The sequence below is a fragment of the Peromyscus californicus genome, unplaced genomic scaffold (genome assembly GCF_007827085.1).
Source record: "Peromyscus californicus insignis strain IS unplaced genomic scaffold, ASM782708v3 Scaffold_5__1_contigs__length_169319896, whole genome shotgun sequence".
Lineage (NCBI taxonomy): Eukaryota > Metazoa > Chordata > Mammalia > Rodentia > Cricetidae > Peromyscus > Peromyscus californicus.
In genome coordinates this window covers 31,327,743-31,354,002 of record NW_026294573.1, presented here as the reverse complement: position 1 = coordinate 31,354,002, position 26,260 = coordinate 31,327,743, and the positions used below count along the sequence as shown (strand labels likewise).

The window sequence follows — 26,260 nt, the reverse complement described above, 5'->3', positions numbered from 1 at the left end:
CATTTGAGGAGCCCAGACCCATGTTGTTGGGTATATCTTACTTTCTTCTGAATGCCTTTCTTGTAAACCTTGAGTTCAAGCCTACATTAAAATATCTTTATTAAACCCCAACTCTACTTCACTAAAATAACAACAACAAAACCATGCTTCTTAGCCACATTTGAGGTTGTGAAATCTGGTAAGAGTAAAAGATTTCTGAATGCTCCAAAAACCAAAAAATAATTCAGAATCAAACCTGGAATGAATCTGAATTGTTCCTGGCAGTGCTCGCCTGTGCTGCATAGCCCAGCTTTACTTCTGAACACGAACACTTTGCACTGTATATGACATCAAGGCATACAATGCCAATAAATGTGCCTTAAACACCTCAGCCAAACTTTGAGAATATTGTATGTTATACTTTTCAGTGTTTCATATACGTGTATATGTGCATGCATGTGTGTGTATGGTTTTCTGCTATGATAGAAACATAATTGTTTAATTATAGAGAACAATGACTTGACATTTTTAATATTAACTTTAATATTTTCCTATTGCCATTCCTCAGCATTTATCAAATTAAAATATACTTGGATTATATTGTGTTAGAATGCTGGATTTAAATTTTTTTTATTACATTTGTCTTCTTTAAAAATATTTATTTTCAATTTAAAAAATATTTATTTTCAATTATGTGTGTGTGTGTGTGTGTGTGTGTGTGTGTGTGTGTGTGTGTGTGTGTATGTATGTGGGGGGATGAGCATGTGTGATTGAAAGTGTCCACAGAGTCCAGAGCAGGACATTGGATACCCTAGAGTTGGGGTTACATGTGATTTGTGAACCTCCTCCTATGGTGCAGGAACTAAACTCAGGTTCTCTGCAAGAGCAATCACCATTGAGACAACTCTCCAACACCACATTTATTTGTATGTGTGCATGTGCGTGTAGGTCAGAAGACAACTTGGAGCTGGTTCTCTCATTCCACCGTGTGTCCCAGGTGTTGAACTCAGATCATCACAGTTGGCAGCAAGCCAACTACAAGCCATGTTGTTGCCCAGAATGTTAGCTTGTAATAACTGTTTGAAATCTTTTTTCATTTAAATTAATTTTTTATTATTACTTTTTAAAATTCTTCTCTCATATATTACATCCTGACTGCAATTTCCCCTCCCTCTCTTTTTTAAAAATTTAATTTAATTTTATGTATATGGGTGTTTTACCTGTGTGTATATGTGTGTACAATGTATGTACAATGCCTTTAGATGCCAGAAGATGTTAAATCTCCTGGAACTGTAGTTAAAGACAGGATGAACCACTATGTGGTGCTGGGAATCCAACCTGAGTTCTCTGAAAGAGCAGCAAGTGCTTTTAACTACTGAGCCATCTCTTCAGGCAGTTTTCTGAATTCTTGACTTGAGGTTCTTTCTGTCTTTTATCTACTTATTTATTTTTTGGATTTTTTTTTTTTTTTCGAGACAGGGTTTCTCAGTGTGGTTTTGGTGCCTGTCGTGGATCTTGCTCTGTAGACCAGGCTGGCCTAGAACTCACAGAGATCCACCTGGCTCTGCCTTCCGAGTGCTGGGATTAAAGGCGTATGCCACCACCGCCTGACTATTTTTTGGATTTTTGAGACAGTGTTTCTTTGGGTAGCCCTGACTGTCCTAGAACTTGCTTTATAGACCAGGCTGGCCTCAAACTCAGAGATCCACCTGCCTCTGCCTCTAGAGTGCTAGGATTAAAGGTGTGACCACAACCACCTGACTTGATTTACATTTCTTAACAAAAAAAAAAAAAAAAAGAAATAAAGGAAAGAAATGGAGGCAGGGGCCACTGGATTTTTTGAGTTCAAGGCTAGTCTGGTCTATATAGTGAGTTCCAGGACAGCCAGAGCTATAATGAGACCTCCTCTCAAAAATAAAAATATATCATTCAGTGACTTTCAAATAAGGATTAGAACAGAAATTTGCAACAACTTCTGAAATGGCCATGAAAATACTATCATTTTGTGCTACAAATTTACATGAAATGGTGTTCTCAGGATTGATGAATATAAAATCAAAATAATGAACAATTCTGATAAATGTTGAAAATGTTCTACATCCTGTAATATTCAACCAAGATTTTATTTTTTAGGATTTATTAATTTCCATGTGTGAATGTGTGGCGTGTATCTGTGTATGTTCTGGTCCGTGGCACACAAGAGTCACAGAGAGTGCTGGGTATCCTCTATCACACCCTGACTGTTGGTCTGAGGCAGAGTCTCTATCTGAACCCTGGGCTCAGGTTTTCTAGGCTAGGCTGGAAGCAAATGATCTTCCTGCCAGCCCAGAGCTAGGGTTACAGAGGTGCATTGGATACCTGGCTTGTTTATGTGGCTTCTAGGACCCTAACTCTATTCCGCATGATTGAGAAGCAAGCACTCTTAATCACTGAGCCATCTTTCCAGCTCCAAGATTTGATTCTTAGTGTAAAAATAAACAAGTACATCCATCTCACTAGTATCCCAGTTTGTTCTGTCTTTAATAAATAGCAAAAAAAACAAAAAACAAAAAACCAAGTAATTATTCTTAAATAAATTTTGTTATAACTTACCAGTAATTTTTTATTAGTATACCTGATTTATAAACCTATATTCCTGAGGTCAGGTAAATCCTTCTCAAGTGAAAGAAGTCACAGACAAAATGTATAGGAAGTCTTATATTAGAATATAAGAGTAATCAGTTCTTTGAAATGATGTTACTTCTGGGGCTTTCAAAGAAATATTTAAACTTTAAAGTATTACTAGCCAGGTGTGATAGTTCATACTTTTAATTCCAGCACTTGAGAGGCAGAGGCAGGCAAATCTCTGTGATTTCAAAGCCATTTTGGTCTACATAGTGAGTTCCAGGCCAGCCAGAAGTACACAGCAAGACCTTGTCTTAAAAATAAAAAACCACTATAGGCTGGGTGCTGGCGGCAGCACATACCTTTAATCCCAAAGTGAGTTACACACAGAAACTCTGTCTTGAAAACACAAACCAAAAAAGAAAAAAAAGAAAAAGAAAAAAGAAAAACCAAACCAATAGCAAGAAAAAAAACACTCCAGGGGTTCAGGGGTTGGGGGATTTAGCTCAGTGGTAGAGTGCTTGCCTAGCAAGCGCAAGGCCCTGGGTTCGGTCCTCAGCTCCGGAAAAAGGAAAAAAAAAGAAAGAAAAAATACCCCCAAAACCCTACATACACACAAACAAAAACCAACAATAACAACAACAACAACAACAGAAACCCTCCAACAAATAAATAAGCCAACTTTAAAGTACTAAAGAAAAGTAGTTGTTCTTGAGAGAAAAAAAAGAGTAAACTTTTCCTTAGGTATTGACAGGTCTATAGGTGTACACTTAGTCTGGCAATAAAACCTAAGATCTCAATTAACAAGCAATAAATGACTGTGAACTCACACCGATTTTGCTTAAAAGATTTAGTTTATGGCCAAAGATTATCCATGCAACTGGGCACAATGTTTGCCCTCTCTTTGAATCAATGTGCCAGTCTCTGATGTACTAACAGACTCCCAAATACCTAGCTTCTCTCTAGACATCACATTTATACCCACCCTATGTTTAAAAATGTTAACACACCCATATCTTTTCTGCTCAAAACAGAACCCCAAGATGAAAAATTTAACTCTACATTCTTTGACAGCTCTAAGTGGGCCCACCAGTTCACTTACTTAGAAGAACTTTGTAAAATGGAGCAGCATTGTTTAGCAAGGTAAGAATCAGATAAGAATGAGAGAGTATATTGCTTGGTAGATCTTCTTTCTTCCCATATTCAACTTCCATTTTTATTATAATGAAACAAAAAGGTGTCTCCACAGGCTACAAGCAAGGAGTGGTGGGTACATGTATTCATTACATTTTGAAGAACCTGTACTCACCTGTCTTAGCTTGGGTATCAGGTGCTGTGATCTCCATAATGAGATTTTCTAAGGAAGTACCCTTGCAATTGATTTCTTCCACCAGAATCCCCTTACTTGCCCAGTCATCTAGAAGACCCTGTTAAAGAACCAAACTGGTAAATGTAACATCTGGGCCTTTTCCTTGTCAGTCCATTTTTATTTTATGTGTATGAGTGTTTTGCCTGCATATATATATTTACATAGATATTCCATGTGCATGCCAGAAGGGATTAAATACCCTGGGACTGGAGTTACAGATGGTTATGAAACACCATGTGGGTACTGGATACCAAACCTGGGTCCTCTCAAGAGCAACAAGAACTTTTAATTGCTGAGCCATCTCTCCAGCAACCCTCTTATCATTCTGACAAGAAACTATGCTCATGCTGGGTGTGTGGTGCATGCCTTTAATCCTAGTACTTTGGAGGCAGAGGCAGGAGGGTCTCTGGGAGTTCAAGGCTAGACTGGTCTGCATAGTGATTCCTAAACCAGCCAGAGCTACATAGTAAGACTGTCCCCAAAAAAGAAAGGAAGGAAATGAATGAATGAAAAACAGAACAACAAAAACAACAACAAACGTATGCTTATATATTCAGCCATTACAAGATACTGGCTTAGTCAGCCAAGAATTGCAAAAATGATACTCTAGAATTTTCAGAAACTTGTTTCATTTGGTCATGTATCAAATATTTATTGATACTTATTATTGGCTAGGCACCATCCCAACACTGAGGACAAAATAGAATAAATAGGATTGACAAATTTATTTCATTTATTGACTTATTTTTAATTTTTTTCCTTTTTCCTTTTATTTTCTTTTTCTTCCCTCCTTCCTTTTCTTTTTCTTGGATAGGGTTTCTCTGTGTAGTCTTGGTTGTCCTGTAGACCAGGCTGACCTAGAACTCATGGAGATCCACTTGCCTCTGCCTCCCAAGTACTGGGATTAAAGGTGTGCACCAATGCTGTCCAGCTTGGCTTTTTTTTTTTTTTTTTCCAAAACAAGGTCTTGTCATGTAACCCTGGCTGTGTAATCCTCCCAGACCAGGCTGGCATTGAACTCACAGAGACTCCCCTGCCTGTCTCCCAGCAGGGATGAAGTTATGCTACCTTATCTGGACTTGTTTTTGGTTTATAAGAAAGTGTCTTACTATGTAGCCCAGGCTGGCCTCTTTAAGTTTCTGCCTTAGCCTCCGAGTACTGGGACTAGAGGCCTGAGTCTCTATACCTTATTTTATGACATAGCTCTAAGAGTTTGGGTTATCAAGTGCATTATCATGCAATAAATGTTACTACAGAAATATGAATAGTTAATGAACCCTGAGAGTACAAGAGGAGACACAGAGGGAGGGAAGCATTGAGTGAAGATAGCAATTTGCAAGTGTGAAAAAGAAGAGAGGAAATAACTGGAAAATAAAAGAGAAGTCAGATATTTGAAATGTATAGAAATACAGACCTAGGCTACACTGTGCACTTATCAAGAGAAATTTATATTGGGTTTGAGACAGAGCTCAATTATCCACAGGAAAGGCTAAATCTCCAGAACATGACAGCTTGCCACAGAAATGGGGCACTAATCATTCTGGAACAGGGGTGTGTGTGTGTTAGCCTTCAGTACCTTGCTCTGTGGGACCACTGGAGCTGACTTAGCTTGATTTTGATTGTAAGCGGAAGAGCAAGACAAGGAACCATTAATATCTAACAAGCTCACACGCACTACTTCAAACTGAGAAGCAGTCACTGCTTGTCAAATTAGTCATTAATCACTCTTAATTGTTTAGGGTCCAGACTTAAAATGATGTGCTGACATACAGAATATTTAAGAATTTTCAGAGAAACATAGTGACATTTGTTGGACACCATGTGAACAACAAACACTAAGTTGTTTGGCTCTGAGTACTTAGCATGTGAAATTATTAGGTCTCATTAGGTTTTACTTTTTTGGGGGGCAGTGGATTACAATCTTTCTTGAAACAGTAAGGTCCTATAAACTAGTAAAGCCGAGGAACCTCTTCTTCCCTTGATTATTCTAACGGCAGATTCTCTTAGCATCCATTCTATGAAACAAACCAAATTCTTGTCTTTCATCTGCTCTTGATTCAGCTTGCTTTACTGAGAGAAATGACAAACACATGGTAGTTATTTAGTCAGATGCTGTGTGAGTCAAAGTGGAAGACTGCTTCCAGTCCTGAAGGCGTCTTCCAAGCCTGTGTTTCTCACCTTCCAATGAGCCAGAGGAGTTCTCGCTCTTCTCACCCAGTCTGCTGATCAGGGTCTGGTCAGGTGCAGCTATCTAAATCTCAAGTATGAGTAATGATGATTCTCAACCAAAGATGAAAATGCAAGCTTCTCAAGAAATGGACTTTGACCAATCTTTCTTATGATTGTATTCTAATTTCCTATCATACCATGAGAGGCATCTAAGAAATAGCCTGGGCTCGATTTTTGGAAACCATGTTTCAAGTAGCATAGGCTGACATGAATTTCTCCAACTGCCACTTGCCAAGCTTTGAGATGCCTGACTTTGGTTTTGAAATGGTAGGCATATAGAACCACATGAAGAAGGGAATTCCGATGTGGACAGATTCACCTACCTTCAAGTGTTCAATCTGCTTTTCCAACTCCTTAGCACTCACGAAAGTCTCTGAAGGTAGAACATTTCCTTCAGTTTCTTTCAGCCATTTCTGGAAGGTTCTAATCAGCTTCCGGAATTCATCCAACTGCTCCTGGCAAGTTGATGCATCTTTCTCTCTTTGAACAAAAATGTTTTGTTACTCGTCAACTAAGATTTATAAAATGAACTTGAACTAAAACTAAGTTCATCCTGGGACTGTAGGCACCAGTTTCCTAACAGGGCCCTTCCATTCCATAGTAAATTTGGTTGAACACACAATGTAGAAAAGCAGCAAACTCAAGAATCTATTGCCCTTCTTTGGACATTTCTAGGGAAAGAAGTCTTTAATCTTACTCTACGCTAAAGTGAAAGTAAGAAAACTAAAGGGAGCCTGCTGCCTGCTATTTAGATACTATGATACAATGGAAAGAATGTTGGCTTTGGATCTCCAGTCCAGCTCTGCTACATTTCAACTCTTTCAAGAACTAACTCAAGGGGCTGGAGAGATGGGCCAGTGGTTAACTGCACTTACTGCTTTACCAAAGGACCTGGGTTTGGTTCCCAGTATCCACATGGTGGCTCACAATCACCTATGATTCTCATTCCAGAAGCCTTCTTCTGGCCTCTGAAGGTTCCTGTAGGTATATATGTGTTGCATATAAACTCATGCAGGTGTATACATATACAAACACACACACACACACACACACACACACACACACACACACACACACACACACACGAGCCTTAAAAAGAAATCTGACTTGAGTGCTGAATCTAAAGCTCACAGAAGTTAGATGATTGGCCATAGGCTACACATGTCCATAAATAAAATAAATCAAGGAATGGCCATATCAATCAGGGATCAATCCAAAGATCCTGGCTCTCCTGGTAGCTTCAACAGTGGGAAGAAGAAAAAGTCCTCTTGGCCTTTGTCCTTAACTGAGCCACTCAATCTGCTGCTAAGTATTTATTTACTTTTGAGACAGGGTCTTAAAGCCTCTGCTGGCTTCACACTAGTTACATATGTAGCCAAGTCTGGCTTTGAATGCCTGATCCTTCTGTTTCTATTTCCTGAGGACTGAGATTACAAGTGTGTGCCACCACACATGGCTGTAACTGGTTTGAGCAAGTTTTCCTCTAGTCATCAAGGTGACCACCTGCTAAATCAATATTGCATTTGTATCTAAACCAAGATAGGAAGTCTTATTCATGATCTTAAATCCATGTAAGGCTTCTAATGGGAAATCCCGAGTTTCTAACAGTAAACCAAAATCAGCAAGCATTTGTCATATATTCCTGTGTTAGTGTTAAAAGATGAATCTGAATGTTTCTATCAAATAACTTAATGTTATCCAAAAGATATTGACAAGTACATATGTGTGCCTGCTTGTCTATCTGTAACTATGTGCATGAGGAGACCAAAAGAGGGTATTGGATCCTCTGAAATTATAGTGTGGGTGCTAGCAACCAAACACAGGTCCTCTGGAAGAACAGCAAGTGCTCTTAACTGCTGAGCCATCTCTCCAGCCCATGAATATAACTCATAATTATACCTGGAAAGTCTCTAGTTTTTGTCTTATTTTAAATTCAGCCACAATCCCACTTACTATCCCAAATTTGTTCTGTTTGCTTCAGATGACCTGGGCTTTTGGTCATTCAGACCTGATACTGGGAAGAATCAATTAGTAATAGAGATCAATAAGCATTAAGTGTATTGGGTAGCTTACCTAAAGGGGGCATTTTTTTTTTGCGGGGAGGTGGGGGGTTGAGAGAGGGTTTCTCTGTGTAGCCTTGGCTGTTCTGGAACTAGCTCTGTAGACCAGGCTGGCCCCAAACTCAGAGAGCTGCCTGCCTCTGCTTCCCAAGTACTGGGATTATAGGTATAAGCCACGACTGTCAGCAAGGAGGCACTTTTTGAAGTATGGGCTCAGTAGCAGAGTTCTGGACACTCCTTTTTATGGTAAGGAGGTAAAGATCATCTCATCCCCTAGCAAGACAAGAATAGTTCTGGATCAATGACCAACCAGGTAAGCACTTACCTTTCCTGAACTGCCTTCTGCAGCTCTGTAAAATCCTTCTTGAGGTTCTGTATCTTGTCCTGGTGCTGAGACAGGTCCAGTGCAAAGCCAGAGGAACTCAGTGCAGTAACTAGGTGCTCAAGAGTATGCAGGTTCTCCTTTTGGTCTTCCATTTCTAAAGTGAGCTCCTGTTGAGCAAGCAATATATTAAATTATATGACCCATTATCTTTTTTTTTTTAAACCATTCTGTGAATATACATGTGTGTGTATGGCATGGTTTGTGTGTGTCTGTTTCTTGTGTGTGTGCTCCTGTATGTGAGTGTGGGCATTCACATACCACATTGTGCATGTGGAGTCATAGGGACAACCTCTATTGTAGGTCTTCACCTTCCACCTTGTTTGAGATAGGGACTCTTTTTTGTTACATGCTAAAACAAACAAAAATCTTCAATTCTATTTTATGTGTGTGTTGTGGTAGAAATAACAGCACAATTTCAAAACTCTTATATACGTTGTATATAAGAAAGGAAGATACAAATATGGAGTAAAGGAAGAATCCTAAAGTACTGAGCTTCTATTAGATAATTAGAATGATTTCATGATATCCTATTTTCCTAATACTATCTGGTGACAGGACCTAGAAGCAATGACATCCCAGTAGCTTATCTATTTTACCTAGTGTCCAGATTTTGGTTTCTAACCATCATTCCCTACCAAAAGCAGGGCTTCTTGGAGAAAACAACTGATTTCAGGTATAGGACAAGGAAATTAGAAGGCACTCCTATGTTGATGGCAATATGTCAAAAGGACATAGGACACAGGTTAAAGGGGATCCTATTGACTGAATTTGGTGAAACTTTTGCATACCACAAATAATGAATATTGTTCATAATTATCTCTGGTATTTTTATAAAGAGATAAATAATTAGCAATTGGTGAATCTAGGAAAAGACAGCTATTATTTGCTGGGCCATTCCTACTACAAAGCCTAAAATTACTCAAAACAAAACTAAAAAATTTAGGATCCAAAACAAAGCAGTAAGAACCTACTTAGAAATGGAAAAAAGAAAATTAGGTAGGGCTGGTGAAATGGCTGAGCCAGCACAGGTACTTTCTCTCAGGCCTGTAGTGGTGGTTGGAATGGGAATGTCCCCTAGAGGCTCAGGATTTGAACTCTTGGTTCCTAATTGGTGACACTGCTTGGGTAGGTTCAGGAGGTGTGGCCTCCTGGAGGAAGTACATCACTGAGGGCCGCTTTGGAGGGCTTACAGCCTTGCCTCACTTCCAACTCTCTCTCTGCATCATGCTTGTGACTGAGGACATAAGCTCTGCTACCTGTTCTAGTCACCATGCCTGCCACTTGCTGCCATCTGTCCCTGCCACAACAGACCCCTATCCCCCCGGAACCTGACATAAGCCAAAATAAACTCTTCTTCTCTAGGTTGTCTTTGTCACGGGATTTTATCACAGCAGCAGAAAGTAACATAGAAACCTGATATACTGTGTTTAATCCCCTAATTAATTAATGTTTGACTTACACTAATTGTCCTCTGACCTCCACTTGCAACCCCTTCCCCACAAATGAAATGTAAAAAATAAAAGGGAAAGTTGAATAAACTTAAGGCAATAATGTAGGAACGTATGTGAGGTACTACAGATAGGAATGTGGGCTGTCTAGAAATTCTGGAACTCAAATTGACCACTATTTTTAAGTATATACATAATCTATGACCCAGAAATCGTACTCCTAAGTATGTATTAGTGGGAGTTGACAATACTTTTCACATATTATTTCCAGTTCTGTCAGTTCTAGATATATTGTAGACTATTTCCCAACATCTTTGAAAGTTGGGTATGGGTATTTAAAATCTGCTTTGACTAATGAATTGTAAATGGCTATGCTATGTACTCCTCCTCCTCTTACAGAAGAAACCATCAAAGCACATATTAGGATGAAGTCTCTATCAACCTGCATATGGTTACAGTGAGCTGAATGAACCTACTCATCTGGGATTAACCTTATACAGCAGGAATGAGAAAGAAATCCACACTGTTTTTCTTTTTCTTTTTCTTTTTTTTTTTTTTTTTGGTTTTTCGAAACAGGGTTTCTCTGTGTAGCTTAGCTTTGCGCCTTTCCTGGATCTTAAAATGGACGAACAACTTCTAGTTTACAAGCTGGGTCTCATAATTCAAAGATCATGCAGGTAAAGTGTCCAGCATTACTGACACAGTATGTGCTAAGTAAATGCTAGTTTTCTTCTTGCCCTTCCTTTTATTCTACCAAGATGGCAGGTATGATTGCTCACCTGGATCTGCTGGGAGAAATGTGCAATATCTTGATCTGGCTGATTCCCAGAGGCCAGCATTCGACTTTTGTTGTCCACGAACTGCTGAAGCTTGTTGGAGAGCTGCTCGAACATCTCTGCCTGGGGCAGGAGCTTCTTTAGGTTGCTCTCCTTTTCTTGCTGCTGGCGCTGGAGCTGTTCGAAGCGCTGGCTCACCTCGGCCAGTTTGCCCTGCAGCACTGAGGCTGTGGTGCTGTCGGCCGTCTCCATGAACTGAGTGACCATCTCATGGGTGGCTTCCAAGCTGCTTTTTTGCCGAGCAATGTCTTGTTTCAGTTTCTGTCATCAAGGACAAGTCTGTCAGTTGGGGCTTACTTACTCTAATATATCTGAGTCACCAATAAATAACTTTTAATAACTCCATGCTCAAGGAGACTGAAGGACTGTAATTGAGCCTGAAGGATGCTACACCCTTTAGTTCTTTATCCATTTCACCAAGTTATTTTGCTCCCACCACTTTTCCTTGGGTTCAACCGTGGTTTGGAAATTGGGGAGAAAAATTTTTCTTTCTTTTTTGTGATGTTGGAGATTAAACTCATGATATTGTCCATGTTAAGTGTGTGCTCTATCACTGAGCTACACTCCCGGTCTGAGTAGTCGAAATATCTACATAGATTAGTCATCACCTTTCAACCTTATCAGAAGATTCCTGGACATGAATTATTCTCCTGTTACTTTTTCAAAGTTATATTTTTACAAAAAAAGAGAAATAATCCCCCTAGAGTAACATAGAAGACAAAATCTTACCATGTTGTTGGCCAAGACTTCTTGGATGACCCCTGATGAGAGTGATGCCACCTGCTCCCCTTCCAGGTTTTGTTCAACTTTCCTCATGGACTGCAGCAGGCTCTCCAGGCTTTCCTGAACACTCTGGGACTGAGCAATGGCCTTCTGCAGCAGAGCAGAGCGCTCAGCCAAGCTACAGGAGAGGCTCTGGAAGCAGCTGAATATGGAATCTGGAAAATCAAGACCATGAGAAGAAACACTGGACACTATTTTTATAAGATATTTTTAAGAACAAAAAGCTGGGCTGGGCGGTGGTGGCATACGCCTTTGATCCCAGCACTCAGGAGGCAGAGCCAGGAGGATCTCCATGTGTTTGAGGCCAGCCTGGTCTACAGAGCGAGATCTAGGACAGGCACCAAAACTACACAGAGAAACCCTGTCTCAAAAAACCAAAAGAGAGAGAGAGAGAGAGAGAGACAGAGAGAGAGAGAGGAGAAGAAAAGAAAGAAAGTAGCTCGGTAGCACACTTTTAACCCCAGCACTCAGGATGCAGAGGCAGGTGGATCCTCTGTAAACTTGAGGTCTCCCTGGCCTAAAAAATGAGTTCCAGGACAGTCAGGGCTACATAGTTAGACTCTGCCTCAAATATAAAACAAAACAAAAATCAAACAAACAAAATACTCAAGAAGTAGAAGTATTTAACTTGCATACATTAATTAAAAATAATTGACATTAAAACAAATGGAATATTTTTGAAGTATATTAGTATAGGAGCCAAATTCAATTAATTAGTTATTTGGCATTTAGTAAGAGCCAAAAATTATGCAATATACCAAGGACTAAAGATAATTAAGATAAAGTCTCTGGTCTTAACAAAATGAAGATTGCCAATCAGCATACGTAGAGGAAACACAACACAACTAACAATAAAACAGCCCTGATTACCTGTATTAGAAGCATGTCCTAGAGGAACTCAAAATAATTATTTCTTATTTTTTGTTTTTTTAAGTGATAGGGTATGGTAGTTTGATGAGATGTTCCCTCATAAGTCTTGGACTGTTGAATACTTGGTCCCCAGATGGCAAGATTAGGAGGTGTGGCCTTGTTGGAGGAAGTGTGTCACTGAGGGTGGTTTTATTTAAGGGCCTAAAAGCCTCCTGACATGCTCAGTGCACCCTGTGTATCTTGCTTATGTTTCAAGATGGGAGCTCTCAGCTGTTCGGGCCAACATGCCTTTGCTCTGTCATCATGGACCCTAGCCCTCTAGAACAGCAGGCCCAATTAAATGTTTCTTAAATAAGTTGCCTCAGTCATGGTGTTTATCACAGCAAAGTAACTAAGACACAGGGGTAATGTTTATGATTTGACAAAGGCCGTAAGCTCTCAGGTCTGTCTCCTTCCCTCCCCTCACTCTTGGCAAGTAAATGGGATAGATAGTTATGGCATACAAATTATTTTTAAGATGCACCCACATTATGGAATGACTGCATCAAGTTAGCTAACATGCTTACTTTACACACTTAGCACTTTTGTGGTGAGAACATTTAAAAACATTTAAAAATCCACTTTTTTAGCAATTTTCGAATATATAATGTATTGACTAAAGCCATCATGCTGTACCCTTGGCTAAATCTTGAAAGATGAATAGGATTTCATCATTGATGGCAAACACAATGAAATAAATGTTAGGTAAGAAACAGGAGAAACTTCAAAGGCAGTAAAACTTGGGAACAACAAGTTTACTTAGAAAATGAAAGAATCAGGGAAGAACTAGAGAGCAGATACTGAAAGGGTTGAAGCCGGCGGTACGAGTCTCCAGTGCAGTAACAGGGTTCACTGGAAAGTGAGCTGTTTCATGAGATCTTGCACCCGTTTGCCCCCACCCTTAGCTCAGTGCTCTGGATACCTGTTGACACTGTGTGCTATATACTGCAAATCGAAGATCACAGTAGACCTAAGGGGGTAGGATTACCATTGCTGCTTCATACCTGTAGTTTCTTGAATAGGCCTATGGTCCAGGGATGGTTCTCCTTCAATTTCCATGAGGTCATGGGCTGCTTTTTGAAGCTTTTCCACAGGTACTTGGTGCTCAGCCAATTCTTCCTGTAACTGCTGCTTGTCCAAAACAAAAACAAACAAATAAAAGAAAACAAAAACCACACATTTCAGTGAGTAGTAATTAAAGGTGATTCTAGTAATCTAGAATAGTAACCAACCTTATAGAGAAATTCTATTTATCCACAGCCATAGATACTAAAGCATTTATGATTAGATCTTACTTAAGACATCTCAACGAACGCATTTATTAGTGTTTACTTCATTAGCTCCCTCTAAGCCATGGAACAGAAGACCCTGACACACAAACATGGTCCCATGGAACAGAAGACCCTGACACACAAACATGGTCTGTATCTGCTTACCTTTGTCGTGGCAAGCTGCTGTTGCAGGATTGCAGGGTCAGAGGCAACAGTGTCTGAGAGGAGCTTCTTCACACTGGCCTCACAAGTCAACATCCAGGCCTGCAGGCTGTCAGCGCTGCTCTGGAATTGCTGATACTGGCCCAGCAGCATGTTCAGGTGAGAGCCCAATCGTGTACACTACGCCAAAGGAAGAAAGAAGCCAAAGGTAGCAGCTTCCAGAACAGTGTTCAAAGAAAGAGCCCTGTCCTGCTGGGGAGAACGGACTGCAGCTTCCCACACTGGTTTAACTGTCTACAAGCGGGTTCGTCATTATTTGTACTGTACAGTCATCTCACCCTTTATGTCCCTGGGAAGACTTAATGAGTTGCATGACATACCGCCAAAGAAATAGACATCAGATTGTAGGCAAAAGTCAGGAATGAATGGTGAAAAAAAAAAAATGTTCCTCTCGGGAGAATAGAGATGTTGACAGTAAGACAGGGAGTGGCGTGAAGATTCTCAACTTTCAGAGGAAGAATTTTTTTTTTTTTTGATTTGCAGGAATGTGGTGCTATTTTGTTTGTACTCTAACAAATAACATTTGCCTGAAGATCAGAGGACAGAGCCAGCCACTAGATTAAACACACCTTTAATCCCAGCACTTGGGATCTCATGCCTTTGCTCCCAGTATTTGGGAAGCACACATGCCATTAATCCCAGCACTAGGAAGGTTGAAACAGGAAGTGATATGGCTGTGTGGAGAAAGGCATATAAGGTGAGAGAAGACAGGAACTCAGCCCTTTCAGCTGAGGACTCAGGGGCACTCAGTCTGAGGATTCGGGGAGACAGGATCTTCCCCTTTCTGCTGAGGAGTTGGCAGGTGAGAAGTGGCTGTGGCTTGTTTCCTCTGATCTTTCAGCATTTACCCCAATATCTAGCTGTAGGTTTTTATTATAAGACCAATTAGGATTCGTGCTACACAGGAAGATAAGGATACATACATCCTAGAACACACTGTCTAGGAATAATGACTGCAGCTGGCTCAATTTTTGCTGTGCTATGTATCTGATAAGCTCAAGACGCTGGTCAGGATACAGGAAGATGAGCCCCTCCCTCTGCCTTCCCCAGTGGTGTGACACGCATCCCAACGACGACAGGACTAGGTGTGGACCATAGGCACACAGTCTGCATTTTTCTATAGCTCATGAAACCCATTTGCCGCTGGTTCACACACTGAGGCTCATGGCTCATATTTTGAGCCTCAGAAATGACACATGGTTGTTTGAGGACTGCCATGATTGTTTCTCTGGAGACTGATGGGGTCTGCCTTACCTTAGAGTGGAGAGTGGTGTATCTATCTGTTGCGTCCTTCAGTTTTTCATTCACTAAGTTTCTGGTAGCTGATGGTTCTTGGCCTTCCTCAAAATTGTTTTCTGTGTCTAAGACTTTCTGTCCTGAGATAGTTACAAATCTCAGGTCTCCTTTGTGGGAAATGACATCCTCTGAGAAGCTTCCTTGCCGCTTTAGCAAGGAGCACAGGGCTTCAGGGCTGCTGCCGCCCTTGTGCATACTGTCTAGTTCATTCTCGGACCGTTCTAGCCAGCTGTCAAATTCCCTGTGGTCTTGCAGGAACTTCTGCAGTTCATCTCGTAGTGTCTGCGTCTGCTTCAGCTCTGCCTCCGACTGGGCAAGGGAAGCTGCATATTGCTCCTTCAGCTCGCCGAGCTTCTCTTGCAGCTTCTGTCGTTCCTCAGGTGTAAGATTGTGACCATGTTGGTCCAGGAAGGCCTGAGCTGACTGGGTGGCCACAATGAAATTCTGCTGCTGAGAGAGCAATTCTTGGTGACGTGCCTAGTGAAAAAAACACCCCAAAGAACATTAGTAGGAAAATGTGAACAATTTGGTTATATTTATAGCTAGAGGTAGAGACGCTAGAGGTGGAGCAGTTTCTACCTGTTTCAAAATACCACTCACTGTAGTGCCAGGTGTGGTAGCACATGCTTTTAATCTCTGTGAGTTCAAGGAGAGCAAGAGCTACACAGTGAGACCCTATCTCAAAAACAAAACAAACAAATTTTAAAAAACCCTACCACTGTAGGGAGATAATACCATATTTAAGATGATATGTGAATGCCAAAAAGGTGTTACAAGTCTCTACTAAAGGGATGTAATGAGCTAAGGGTCAGATATGACAAAAATCTACATTGAAGTCCATAAGAACACACAGAGAATGAGGAACACTGCTGGGTAGAAAGAATATCCTATGTGGGAGTAGTGAAGAAGTACTTTCTAGACGAAGAAACTCTAAGCTAGGATCCGAAGAATGAGCAAAAAAACCAAAAAACAACTACGAGCCATGTCTTCCTTTATTTTCACCAGTTAGGGGAAAGACAATCCTAAAAGTCCGCCAAAGCTCAGGAGGGTGAGAGCTCAGCAGCTGGAGGCTCAAGGGAAGGAAGATGACTGACGAGGTCAAGGGAGCAGGACAGACCCTAGGAGGGCGGCAATAAGGACCGTCAACCGTATGAAGAGTTTAGACTTACCTGGAAGGTAAAATAAAGTTCTTGGGGGACACACCATCTTAGAAACAAGATGGCTCAATATGGGAGAGTGATAGAAAGAAATCTAGGATGATGATTAGTTTGGAAAATTAAGAAGGAACATGCAAAGAACAGGTTGGATGGACAGGCAGGTCAGGTCAGGTTGCAGATCACAGATGAATTCTGTTTTCAGGTTGCAGAATGTGTGGTTACAGGTTGCAAAGAGGCAGATGGATCTGTATATTGGTTTGAAACTCATTAATGATGTCAGCTCAAGATAAATATATATACATGGAATATGTCAATACTGGTAACTGAAGTACTGTACTTAGACGAAAGTACCCAAGGAAAGCATATTGTTTTTTGGGTGTGTGTTTCTATACGTGCACATGAACATGTGTATGCAGGTGTGGCCAGAGATCAATTCTGGGTGTTATTCCTCAAAAGTTGCCCACATTATTTTTTGAGTTACTCTCTCCTTTGGACCTGGAGCTAGGATAGGCTGGCTGGGACCCCCATGGAGCTCCCTTCTCCATCTCCCCCATGCTAGGATTACTAGCATGCACCACCATGTCGAACATTTTAACATGGGTTCTGATGATCAAACTTGGGCTCTCATGCTCATGTGACAAATAATTTACCAACTGAGCTATCTTTTCAGCCCCAGCAAAGCATATTCTGACAGATGAGAAGAGGGCTGGATCTACCTGGAACTATAACAGTATTTCAAAGGCTGACCAAATAAAAAGGAGGATGATTAGGGTGAAAAAGTGCTACAGAAGGCCAAGGAGAAAGCACTTCAAGAACAGTCAACAGTGTCCAAGCTACTGAGATACTGAAGACACACACAAAATAAGGCTGCGATCAGTTTTTTAGAGTGAGAGCGGTTCCTTTCTACAACCCATCACAGACAAGCTACTGCCCTTACCTTCATTAACTCATATTGTCTGTCCAGTTTCTCTGGTACTTGGTTCACCTCCACACAACCATCAGTGGCATCCAAGGCTCCTTTTCCCAGGCTAGCTCTGGAAAGCTGCTCCATTCCTAGAAGGTTGATCTGTGGCTGTCTTTCAGATGACCCCACAGAAGTCACCCAATCCAAGAGAGCATCAATCTTCCTCCTGTTCTCTGCCAGCTCGGTTGCTGCTTTACTCTGAAATCCAGAAGTACTCCAGTGAGAACGCCTTAGACACTCCACTGTGAGACCACGGGTTAATAAGGCAAAGTGGGAGAGAAGGCCAGTGCTAAAGGAAAAGAGATGCTCTGTTCTGGTGTGAAATCTTCCCATACAAAAAAGAAGAGGATCTTCTAAAATCTGTGGAAAGAGTTCTTTAAGATAAACTCCAGATTTCCTCAATAGCTCAATTGATTAAAGAAAAATAACCAAAAACACCTCAATAAACAAATAAACAAACAAATGGACAAATGTCAGAGTGTAGAAAGGTCCTGCAGATCCAGCAAGCTTTCCTGGATCCTCCCTAACTGTGTGGAGGTGACACACTTGTTGGAGAGTAAGTGTGCCACAGGCACCGTGCTAATCCGGCTGTTCTTCCCTGAAGGGACAAGGAATGTTTGTCACCTTTATCACAGCCCAGCTGAACACTTAGTTATTAAGCTTGCCTCTCAATTCTACTCACTAGCTCTTCAAGTATTTTACTTAAAAAGGCTGTGCTAAGTGGCGCATGCCTTTAATCCCAGCACTCAGGAGGCAGAGCCAGGTGGATCTTTGTGAGTTCAAGGCCAGCCTGGTCTACAGAGTGAGTTCCAGGACAGCCAGGGCTGTTACACAGAGAAACCCTGTCTGGAAAACCAAGAAAGCTATTCTAAGATGTATATTCATATACTTTTTAACACTCATCTTTGGGCGGCTGGCTTCTCCTTCCCATGATCTCTACTCTCCAATTAGTATAGGAGTCCATGGCGAACAAAGGATCCAATTCAACCCTTGAAACCTCTGGTGCTGAGTAAACCATTCAAGACTTCACCTTTGAGTTCTGTTTTCCAGTTTCTCCTGTCCCACAGTCCACACTGTAACAATACAGCTTGCCTGGAAAAAAAGCCTGTGCCCCCAAAAGACCCTAGAGATGTTTTTCTAATATGCTTAGGTCAATCAATATTCATGCAAGAAACACACCGTCAGCTTTTTCCTACCCAGACTATACCCCATTGAAGCCAAAGTACAAACTATAGATCTAGCAAGTTTTAATTTTGTTTCTGTTAAAATACACTTCTTACCAACCACTCCTGAGCTGAACTCCTGAATATTTTTGGTAAAGAAAAGACCAGCCCGTGGACCTGCTCCTAAAGGCCCCCACCTTTTGTGCTGGTACAAGATTTGGCTTTGGAAAACCGAGTATAGCAGACTGGCTACCTTCTCTGTCTCCTGCTGTAAGGCTGATGTCACCGCTTCCTCCAGCTCCTTCTGGGCCACACGTGTCCGTTCCTGGAGAACCTCATATTGCTCCTTAGCCTGATGAAGTTTTTCTTGAAGAGCTGTCAATTCCTGGGGGCTCAGCTTGGTCTGGTTCTCTTCCAGGAATCCTTCAATGTCTTTGACAGCCGAGGCGAAGGAGGCAGAACGGTTCTGAATGTCACCCTGCAAATCCTTAACAGAGAGAAACAAAGATGACTGCCTTTCTCTCTAGTCCTTTCAAGTCGTCGTCGTCGTCGTCGTCGTCTTCTGTGTAACTTTGGAAACTGTCCTGGATCTTGCTCTGTAGACCAGGCTGGACTCAAAATCACAGAGATCCACCTGCCTCTACCTCCTGAGTGCTGGCCTGTGCCACCACTGCCTGGCTGTGTTCTCCTGGTTATCATCTTTTCTCCCTAATGTGGCCTACAAATCCAAGAAGATAAGAGTGACGCCAGTGTCTCTGACCTCCACTTTGCAGCCCAGAGGAATGGGCCTTTTTTTAGTTCCTCACTATGTTGTGTTCAACTCCCCTCCTACTTTAAGACTGATGCAGGAGCTTCTGCCTGGTATACTTCTGTCTCCTACTCCTTCGTGCACTAACCCTGTATATCCATCACTTCTCAGTTTCATGGCATTCTCTGAAGGAATCTTTTCTCCCCCTAGAAAACCCTAGATTGTCCTTCTCGCCTATGTATGTAACAGTTAGCAGTTAGACTCCTTTTTTGTGTGATAATTTGTGTACTTGCCTATCTCTTCCACCAAACTGTAAACTTTGCTGAGGGCAGGAACGTCTGTTCACCACTGATGTTGTTACTAAGCACTGTTATGGAGCCAGGACAAACATTTACTGGAGCAATGGCAAGGAGGGTAAATTCACACCGACCTTCAAGTCCCTTTGGTTCTTCTGCAAAGCACACAGCTCCTGCTGCGAGGCCCCGCCTTGGTGCCTCCCCAGCGCTCTTTCTGCCTGTCCAACCCAGCTGCAAAGGTCCTCCAGCTTCTGATGGCAGGTACTTTGTTGCTTCTGAAGAGTCTAATTAAAATGCAGAGGAGTTAAGAAATAATCAACTCTCATTTTACAAAACAAGATCATTTCCTGAAATGTAAAACAGGACAATTATATGTCATAGATAGGAAAGTTGGTAGAACACTGGAAGAGAAAAAGGCACAGAAATCATATTCCAGAAGCTCCTCTCATCTGGGCTGTCTGTTATCTGGGTGTGCAGTTGGAATGACAGTCAGAAATAGTTGTAGAGATGTGCTCCTAATGCAGGTTTGAGTTTGAAAGCTCCTTTGGAGACTGCTATTATCAATTTTGGAACGAACAACATTGAAAACCACACATGATAGTGGTGAGGATAATAAATTTGTCTCTCTGAGACTTTCTTCCTTTGGAACAAGAGGATATGCTGTAAATTAAGTCAGAAATGTGAAAGAGTGTAATTAGAATAAAAAGAAAAAACTCAAGAGTATGGATAATTGATAAGCTAAATGAGGTTCTTAATAATTGAACTGACTTTATAAATCAAGTGTCTCACAACTGCATAAGACCATTAAATAGAATGATTACAGGGCAGACTCAAGAGTGTGGTTTGGCTATTTTGAGAAGAAAACTGTCCACGAATAGCAACTGCCTTGGGTGGCTATACTAATTCCACTGGAAAAGACAGGCCCAGGGAAAGAGACAGAGGAATATGTTTCCATGCCTGATCCTTTCCCATTTCTCAGGTCAGCTCCATGACACTAAAGTACCCAACTGAGCAACAATTGAGCATGATGTGTTTCTCCTGATCATCCTTCTAAAAATTGTTTCCACCAGACTGCCTTCTGATGGCATTCTGATGTCAGAGTCGCCTGCACTTACAAACAGGTAGTCCCTCTTTTTTAGGAAAAACAAGAGGAGCACTGGAAGAGAACTCCTAAGAGCTCTTCAGCTGTGAAACAGGATCTTCATGGGTTAGGATGAGTGCAGATTGAATCTGAAAAAAGCAAAGCAAACAAGTTAACGCACACACATTCAGAGCAAACAGAGAGAGGCAGAGTGTTTCTGACGAGGTTAATGCACACTGTGGAATTAATTCCATGCTCAGAATGTTCACATGCAGTTCTATCACTTGCTGCAGTCAAGGTGGCTCAGATCAGTCTGCCTTATTAATTATCCACAGGATACACTATACTGTATAAACGACGATGAGGTAAGAGCATTGCACATGTTCAGGTATAGAGAGCAGCCTGAAATATTTCATCAGGATTTATTTCAATTTCAACATAGTTGAAATAATCAGACAGTGTCAGGGGACAGAAGGCATTGGCTAACCTAATTTTTTTTTAAGTCTGACCCAAAAGCTCAACTATACTGTGCATAATACAGGAGCCCTTGAGACAGGTTTTCTGGGGAACATGACAATTCTACTATCATTTTGTTGTCTACCAATTCATTCAAATGGCAGAAATGACAAAAGCATTACTCAAGATAGTCTAAGGTTATGATGATACTAGAAATTGAATCATGTTGAATTTGAATTTTACAAGGTGTGAGTTATGGTGGGAAATGGTAGGACAATCATCAGATTAAAAAAAAAAAGAAAAGAAAAAAGAAACCATCAACCGTGCTTTTGTGTATTGTGTTGCATGGAGAAAAACTGGGCACTTCAGCATGTAGAAAAGTGCTAGAAAATAATAACTTAAATATTCCAAAAACAAGGCTAGGCATGGTGGCTAGTGCCTTTAACCACAGCACATGGGCAGAGACAGGGGAATCTCTGTGAGCTCAAGGTCAACCTGGTCCACACAGAGTCTACCTAGGCAAGACAGTGAAACACTGTCTTAAAAACAAAAACAAAAAATAGCTAAAACAATATTATTCTGATTAAATATTTCTCTCAGATGTGTGAAGACTGTCAAGGAATCTTATAATGAGTTATTTTAAAAGCCTGTAATAAAACTGATTTTCCAGAGCCATTCTTGTCCAGTGCTCAGAGTGCCAAGATGCTCTACAGTCTCAGTGAATGTTGAGAAAGCAACAGGCATAAAGGATAGTTACAATTTTTACGTCAAAGTTGAGACAATGGGACATAGTAAGAGTAGAGTCTCACTAAAATGAAAAACACTTGCACATGCAATTTGCACACAAACATATATATTCTCTCACACACATAAAACAAGAAAAACAGCCGGACCACAGTGGCCTGCAGGACATGAAATTTTCAAGTTGGTAAACCCGGGTTCCTAGAATCATGATAGGTTCCGAGGACTCTGCCTCGGCCAGAAAACCCCCAGAAGATATCCCCAAAGACAAACTGAGCTCAGCTGCTGGTTCAGCCTGACCTTAAGCTGAACTTCTTGCTGGGTTTGCTGAAGATGGCCCTGCAATGCATCCCTCTGAGCTGCAGTCTGTTCCACAAGGTCCTGGAAGGACCTCTGTAATTCATTCAAACACTGCTGCATCTGTTGATTCTGCTGAAGAGACAAGTCTTGTTCATGCTCAGAGATAAAGAACTGAATATCCAAAGCAAGAGCATCCAGCTGAGATTTCCTTTCAGCCATAGACTGTTTTATCTCCTAAGGCAAGCAGGGAAAGACAAACAAACAAACAAACAAACAACGTTTATTTCTCGAGTCAGGGAAAAGCTACTGGTTTTGAGAATTAAAGGTTAGTCTCATATTTTCATAATTGGTACTGATTAATACTTAATACAGCAAATCTCACTTTTTGGTCTTTATAAATTCCCAAAACATGGCACTAATTGCAAGTATGCTTCCATTACTGGACCTAGCTCTACAATTCAGTAAGTTTTCAATTATTTATGCTAACAGAATTATACTATTGGTAATCCAAAATATATATGACTTAATCTTCTTATTATTTATTTATTTTGGTAGAGGTTTATGGGGGACCTGCCCCCATCTTTTTCCCCAGGGTACTCTTGAGGAGAGAGGGATAGAGATTTAGACAGAAGGATAGAGGGGAGAGAGACAGAGGAAACACAGGACAGATCGGGAGCGCCTGTATCCTTATCCACCAGCCCCTTCTGTCTCTTCTAAAGGGTTTTTTAAGGAATGAAAAGGGGTGGAGCAAAAGATCTCCCCCTAGCACAGGCAAATGCAGACCCTTCCAAACACCTGGTAACCACGCATGTGGTCAATCCATTCCCTTATGCAACCCTGCTGGGTAAAACAAGCTCAGATCTCACTAGGAAACCTCTGTGGGCTCCCTCAGAGGCTTGTGTATGCTGGGCATCCACTCTTCCACTGAGCCACAACCCAGCTCCTTTTGTCTCGCTTATTTGAAATAGGATCTTATTTAGCTGCTCAGGTCGGCCTTGAACTCACTTTTAAAGTCCAGAAAGGCCTTGAATTTGTGATTCTCTCAGCTCAGCCTCCTAAGCACATGAAATTAGAGGCCATGCCACCAGCTCTGACTTAATTGAAAAAAAAAAAAAAGTTTTGGAAAAATACAACATTGATTTCTGATGCAAGGTTTGGGGCTGGAGAGAGGGCTCAGCAGTTAAGAGCACTGGCTGCTTTTCCAGAGGAGCCAGGCTCAATTCCCAGCACCCACACAATGGTAACTAGTTCTAGGAGATTCAGTGCCTTCTTCTAGCCTCAGTGGGTACTACATGCACACTGTGCACAGACACACATGCAGACAAAACACCCTGCATGTAGGCTTAGGTATCTATTTTTATTTGTCCAATGAGTAATTGGTATGAAAGTCCTGAGAACGCAGGAAGCTTACTTTGATTCACTAAGACAACTTTTTATTTTTAGGTGGCTGGAGAAATGAATCAGTGGTTCAGAGCACCTACTGTTCTTCCAGAGGACACTGAACAGCACAGGACAATCTATAACTCCAGTTCTAGGAGATCTGACTCCCTTTCTGGTATCCCACATACAAACACACAGGTCCCCACACATATATTTAATGTTTAAAAAAATATTTGTATAAAAAAAGATTTATTTACTTTTATCTTATGTGTATGGTTGTTTTGCCTGCATGTATGTCTGTGTACCATGTGCATACAGAGCCCACAGAGGCCAAAAGAGAACATCAGATCCCCTAGAACTGGAGTTAAAACATGTAGGTGCTGGAAATTGAGCCCGAGGCTCTGGAAAAGTAGCCAGTGCTCTTAACTGCTGAGCTATCTCTCAAGTCCCAAAATAAAATCTTAAAACTGATGATGATGATAGGGTGGGTGGGTCTGTTTGTACTGTGTGTGTCAATCCGGATGGACTCATACCACTGTTTGAGTGTGGAGGTCAGATGACAACTTTCAGGAATTGGTTCTCTCCTTCCATCATCAGTTTTGGGTAATGAACTTATGTCGCCAGACTTGCAAGGCCAACGCTTTACCTGCAGAACCATCTCCCTGTCCCTGTTTGTATATTCAAACTGTAAATGGTTCTTGCTGGACTCTTATGTAATAATTATTCTCTCTCTCTCTCTCTCTCTCTCTCTCTCTCTCTCTCTCTCTCTCTCTCTCTCCTCACTGTGTAGTAATGGCTAGCTTGGAACTTGTTATGTAGACCAGGCTAACTTGAACTCACATAGATCTGCCTGACCTTGCCTCAGTGCGACCATGCCTGGCACAGTATCTTAATGAATAGATACAGTCGGGTCCCCTCTCTCTCAGTATCCTTTGAATAGAGCATGAAAAGGATGGGAAGGTCAATTCTTGCAGAATGAAGTCCAAGTACACAACTGACCACAGATGAACCTTTATGTCTACTTGTCCTGAGGAGAAGGGAGAGGACAGAAAAGAAGAATAGCTCTAGTTCCTTTTGACTTTCTAAAGAGTTTGCAGGGTGACATCCTTCTGTAACACAAAATTCATGAACTAGTATTAAGAGCTGATGTACTCTAGGATATAGGAACAAAAAGAATAATGGACTTAACAGAACAGTAACAAAAAGAACAACTAATGAAGGAAACGTATGTCTATGTAGCTATATGTCATAGTTTTAACTTTCTTTTACTGGTTATAATAAGAAGAACCAAGCCAGGTGGTAGCTGTGCACACCTTTAATCCCAGCACTTGGGAGGCAGAGGCAGGTGGATCTCTGTGAGTTCGAGGCCAGCCTGGTCTACAGCGAGTTCCAGGACAACCAGGGCTACACAAAGAAACCCTGCCGGGGAGGGGGGCAGAGCGGGGAGGGAGGGAGAACATCTCTCTAGACCAAGTTGTCTAGAATTGTGACCTCCTGGCTAAATCTGACATGCAAAGCAATGTTATAATGCACCATCTGGCCTACAGAAAAAGCTTGTCTACTCACACTTATGGTCAATGGCAAAAAGCTCTCCAGAAATTGTGCAAGGTTAGATACCAGGCAAAAGACAGACCCTAGATGCTCAGTACAAAGAAGACATAAAGTTGGTAATATAAAGCCATTCTTGGGACTCTTCAAGAGTAACTGAGAGGAGAAAAGAGTCACAGGGTTTGAATCTCTAGGAGTACAATAATCTTCAAAATAAAACATAACTCATCTCATTTCTAAAAGGGAAATTCAGCCTTTCTAAGAAAGATTAAGCACAAAGACCGATTTGCCCATAAGGAAAGTAAGGGTTAGAAGTCAAAGGACACGGTGGGAGTGGGTGGAGCTTACCTCACACTGCTGGAGAGAGTGACTCAGGGTGTCAGCATCACTTTCCCTGTCATACCCCTTGCTGTTCAGAGTAAGACTGGTTCTGGCAACCCAGGCTCTCAGATCTTCAAGTTTGCCTCCTAGTTCCTTGTGCTGATTTAACACTGTAGTCTAGGAAATAAACAGAAAGTCAGACTATAACCCTCCAGATCTCCCCAGGCTTTTTTTTGTGAGCTCCTAGGCTAGAGAGACGCCTTTGCTGCTCTAGAAATCATGTGATTTTGGTTCTTAGAGAACCACACCAGGGAACTCACAACCACCTAAAGTTCTAGGGGATCTGGTATCTTCCTTCTGGTCTCTGCTGACACCCACACTCACATGCACATAGCCCCCAATATACAAACACATAATTAAAAATAAATCTTAAAAGACCCCAACATAGCCAAACAAAAATCTCACAAACCCCCCAAAACAAGACACTACCTGTTTCACTTCCATGGCATTCTGGAGGTGGAGGAGTCTGGAACTCCAAGAGTCACTCACAGAGCCTAGAGACTTCTGAAGATTTCTGGCATCTTTCTCTAATGCCTTCAACAGCTGAGCAGGAACTTCTTGTGGCTGGCTGATAACAATCCGATCCACACATTCCAATTCCTGACTCACCACAGTGGACAGATCTTTCAGTTCCCTGTCTAATACCTGAGGGGA

The 26,260-nt window shown here is 41.4% G+C and overlaps 1 protein-coding gene across 1 annotated transcript in view; it reads right to left on the bottom strand.

The window, feature by feature from the left end:
- Nucleotides 1–26,260, bottom strand: part of Macf1 (microtubule actin crosslinking factor 1) — a 346,505-nt gene that overhangs the window by 94,486 nt on the left and 225,759 nt on the right. Inside the window, 14 exon segments of the mRNA XM_052718421.1 lie at nt 3,893–4,010; nt 6,505–6,661; nt 8,567–8,733; nt 10,854–11,171; nt 11,640–11,848; nt 13,607–13,730; nt 14,039–14,215; nt 15,350–15,868; nt 17,486–17,710; nt 18,929–19,162; nt 19,854–20,003; nt 22,298–22,531; nt 25,574–25,723; nt 26,036–26,251. Of these exon segments, the coding sequence (XP_052574381.1) occupies nt 3,893–4,010; nt 6,505–6,661; nt 8,567–8,733; nt 10,854–11,171; nt 11,640–11,848; nt 13,607–13,730; nt 14,039–14,215; nt 15,350–15,868; nt 17,486–17,710; nt 18,929–19,162; nt 19,854–20,003; nt 22,298–22,531; nt 25,574–25,723; nt 26,036–26,251 (2,998 nt within the window).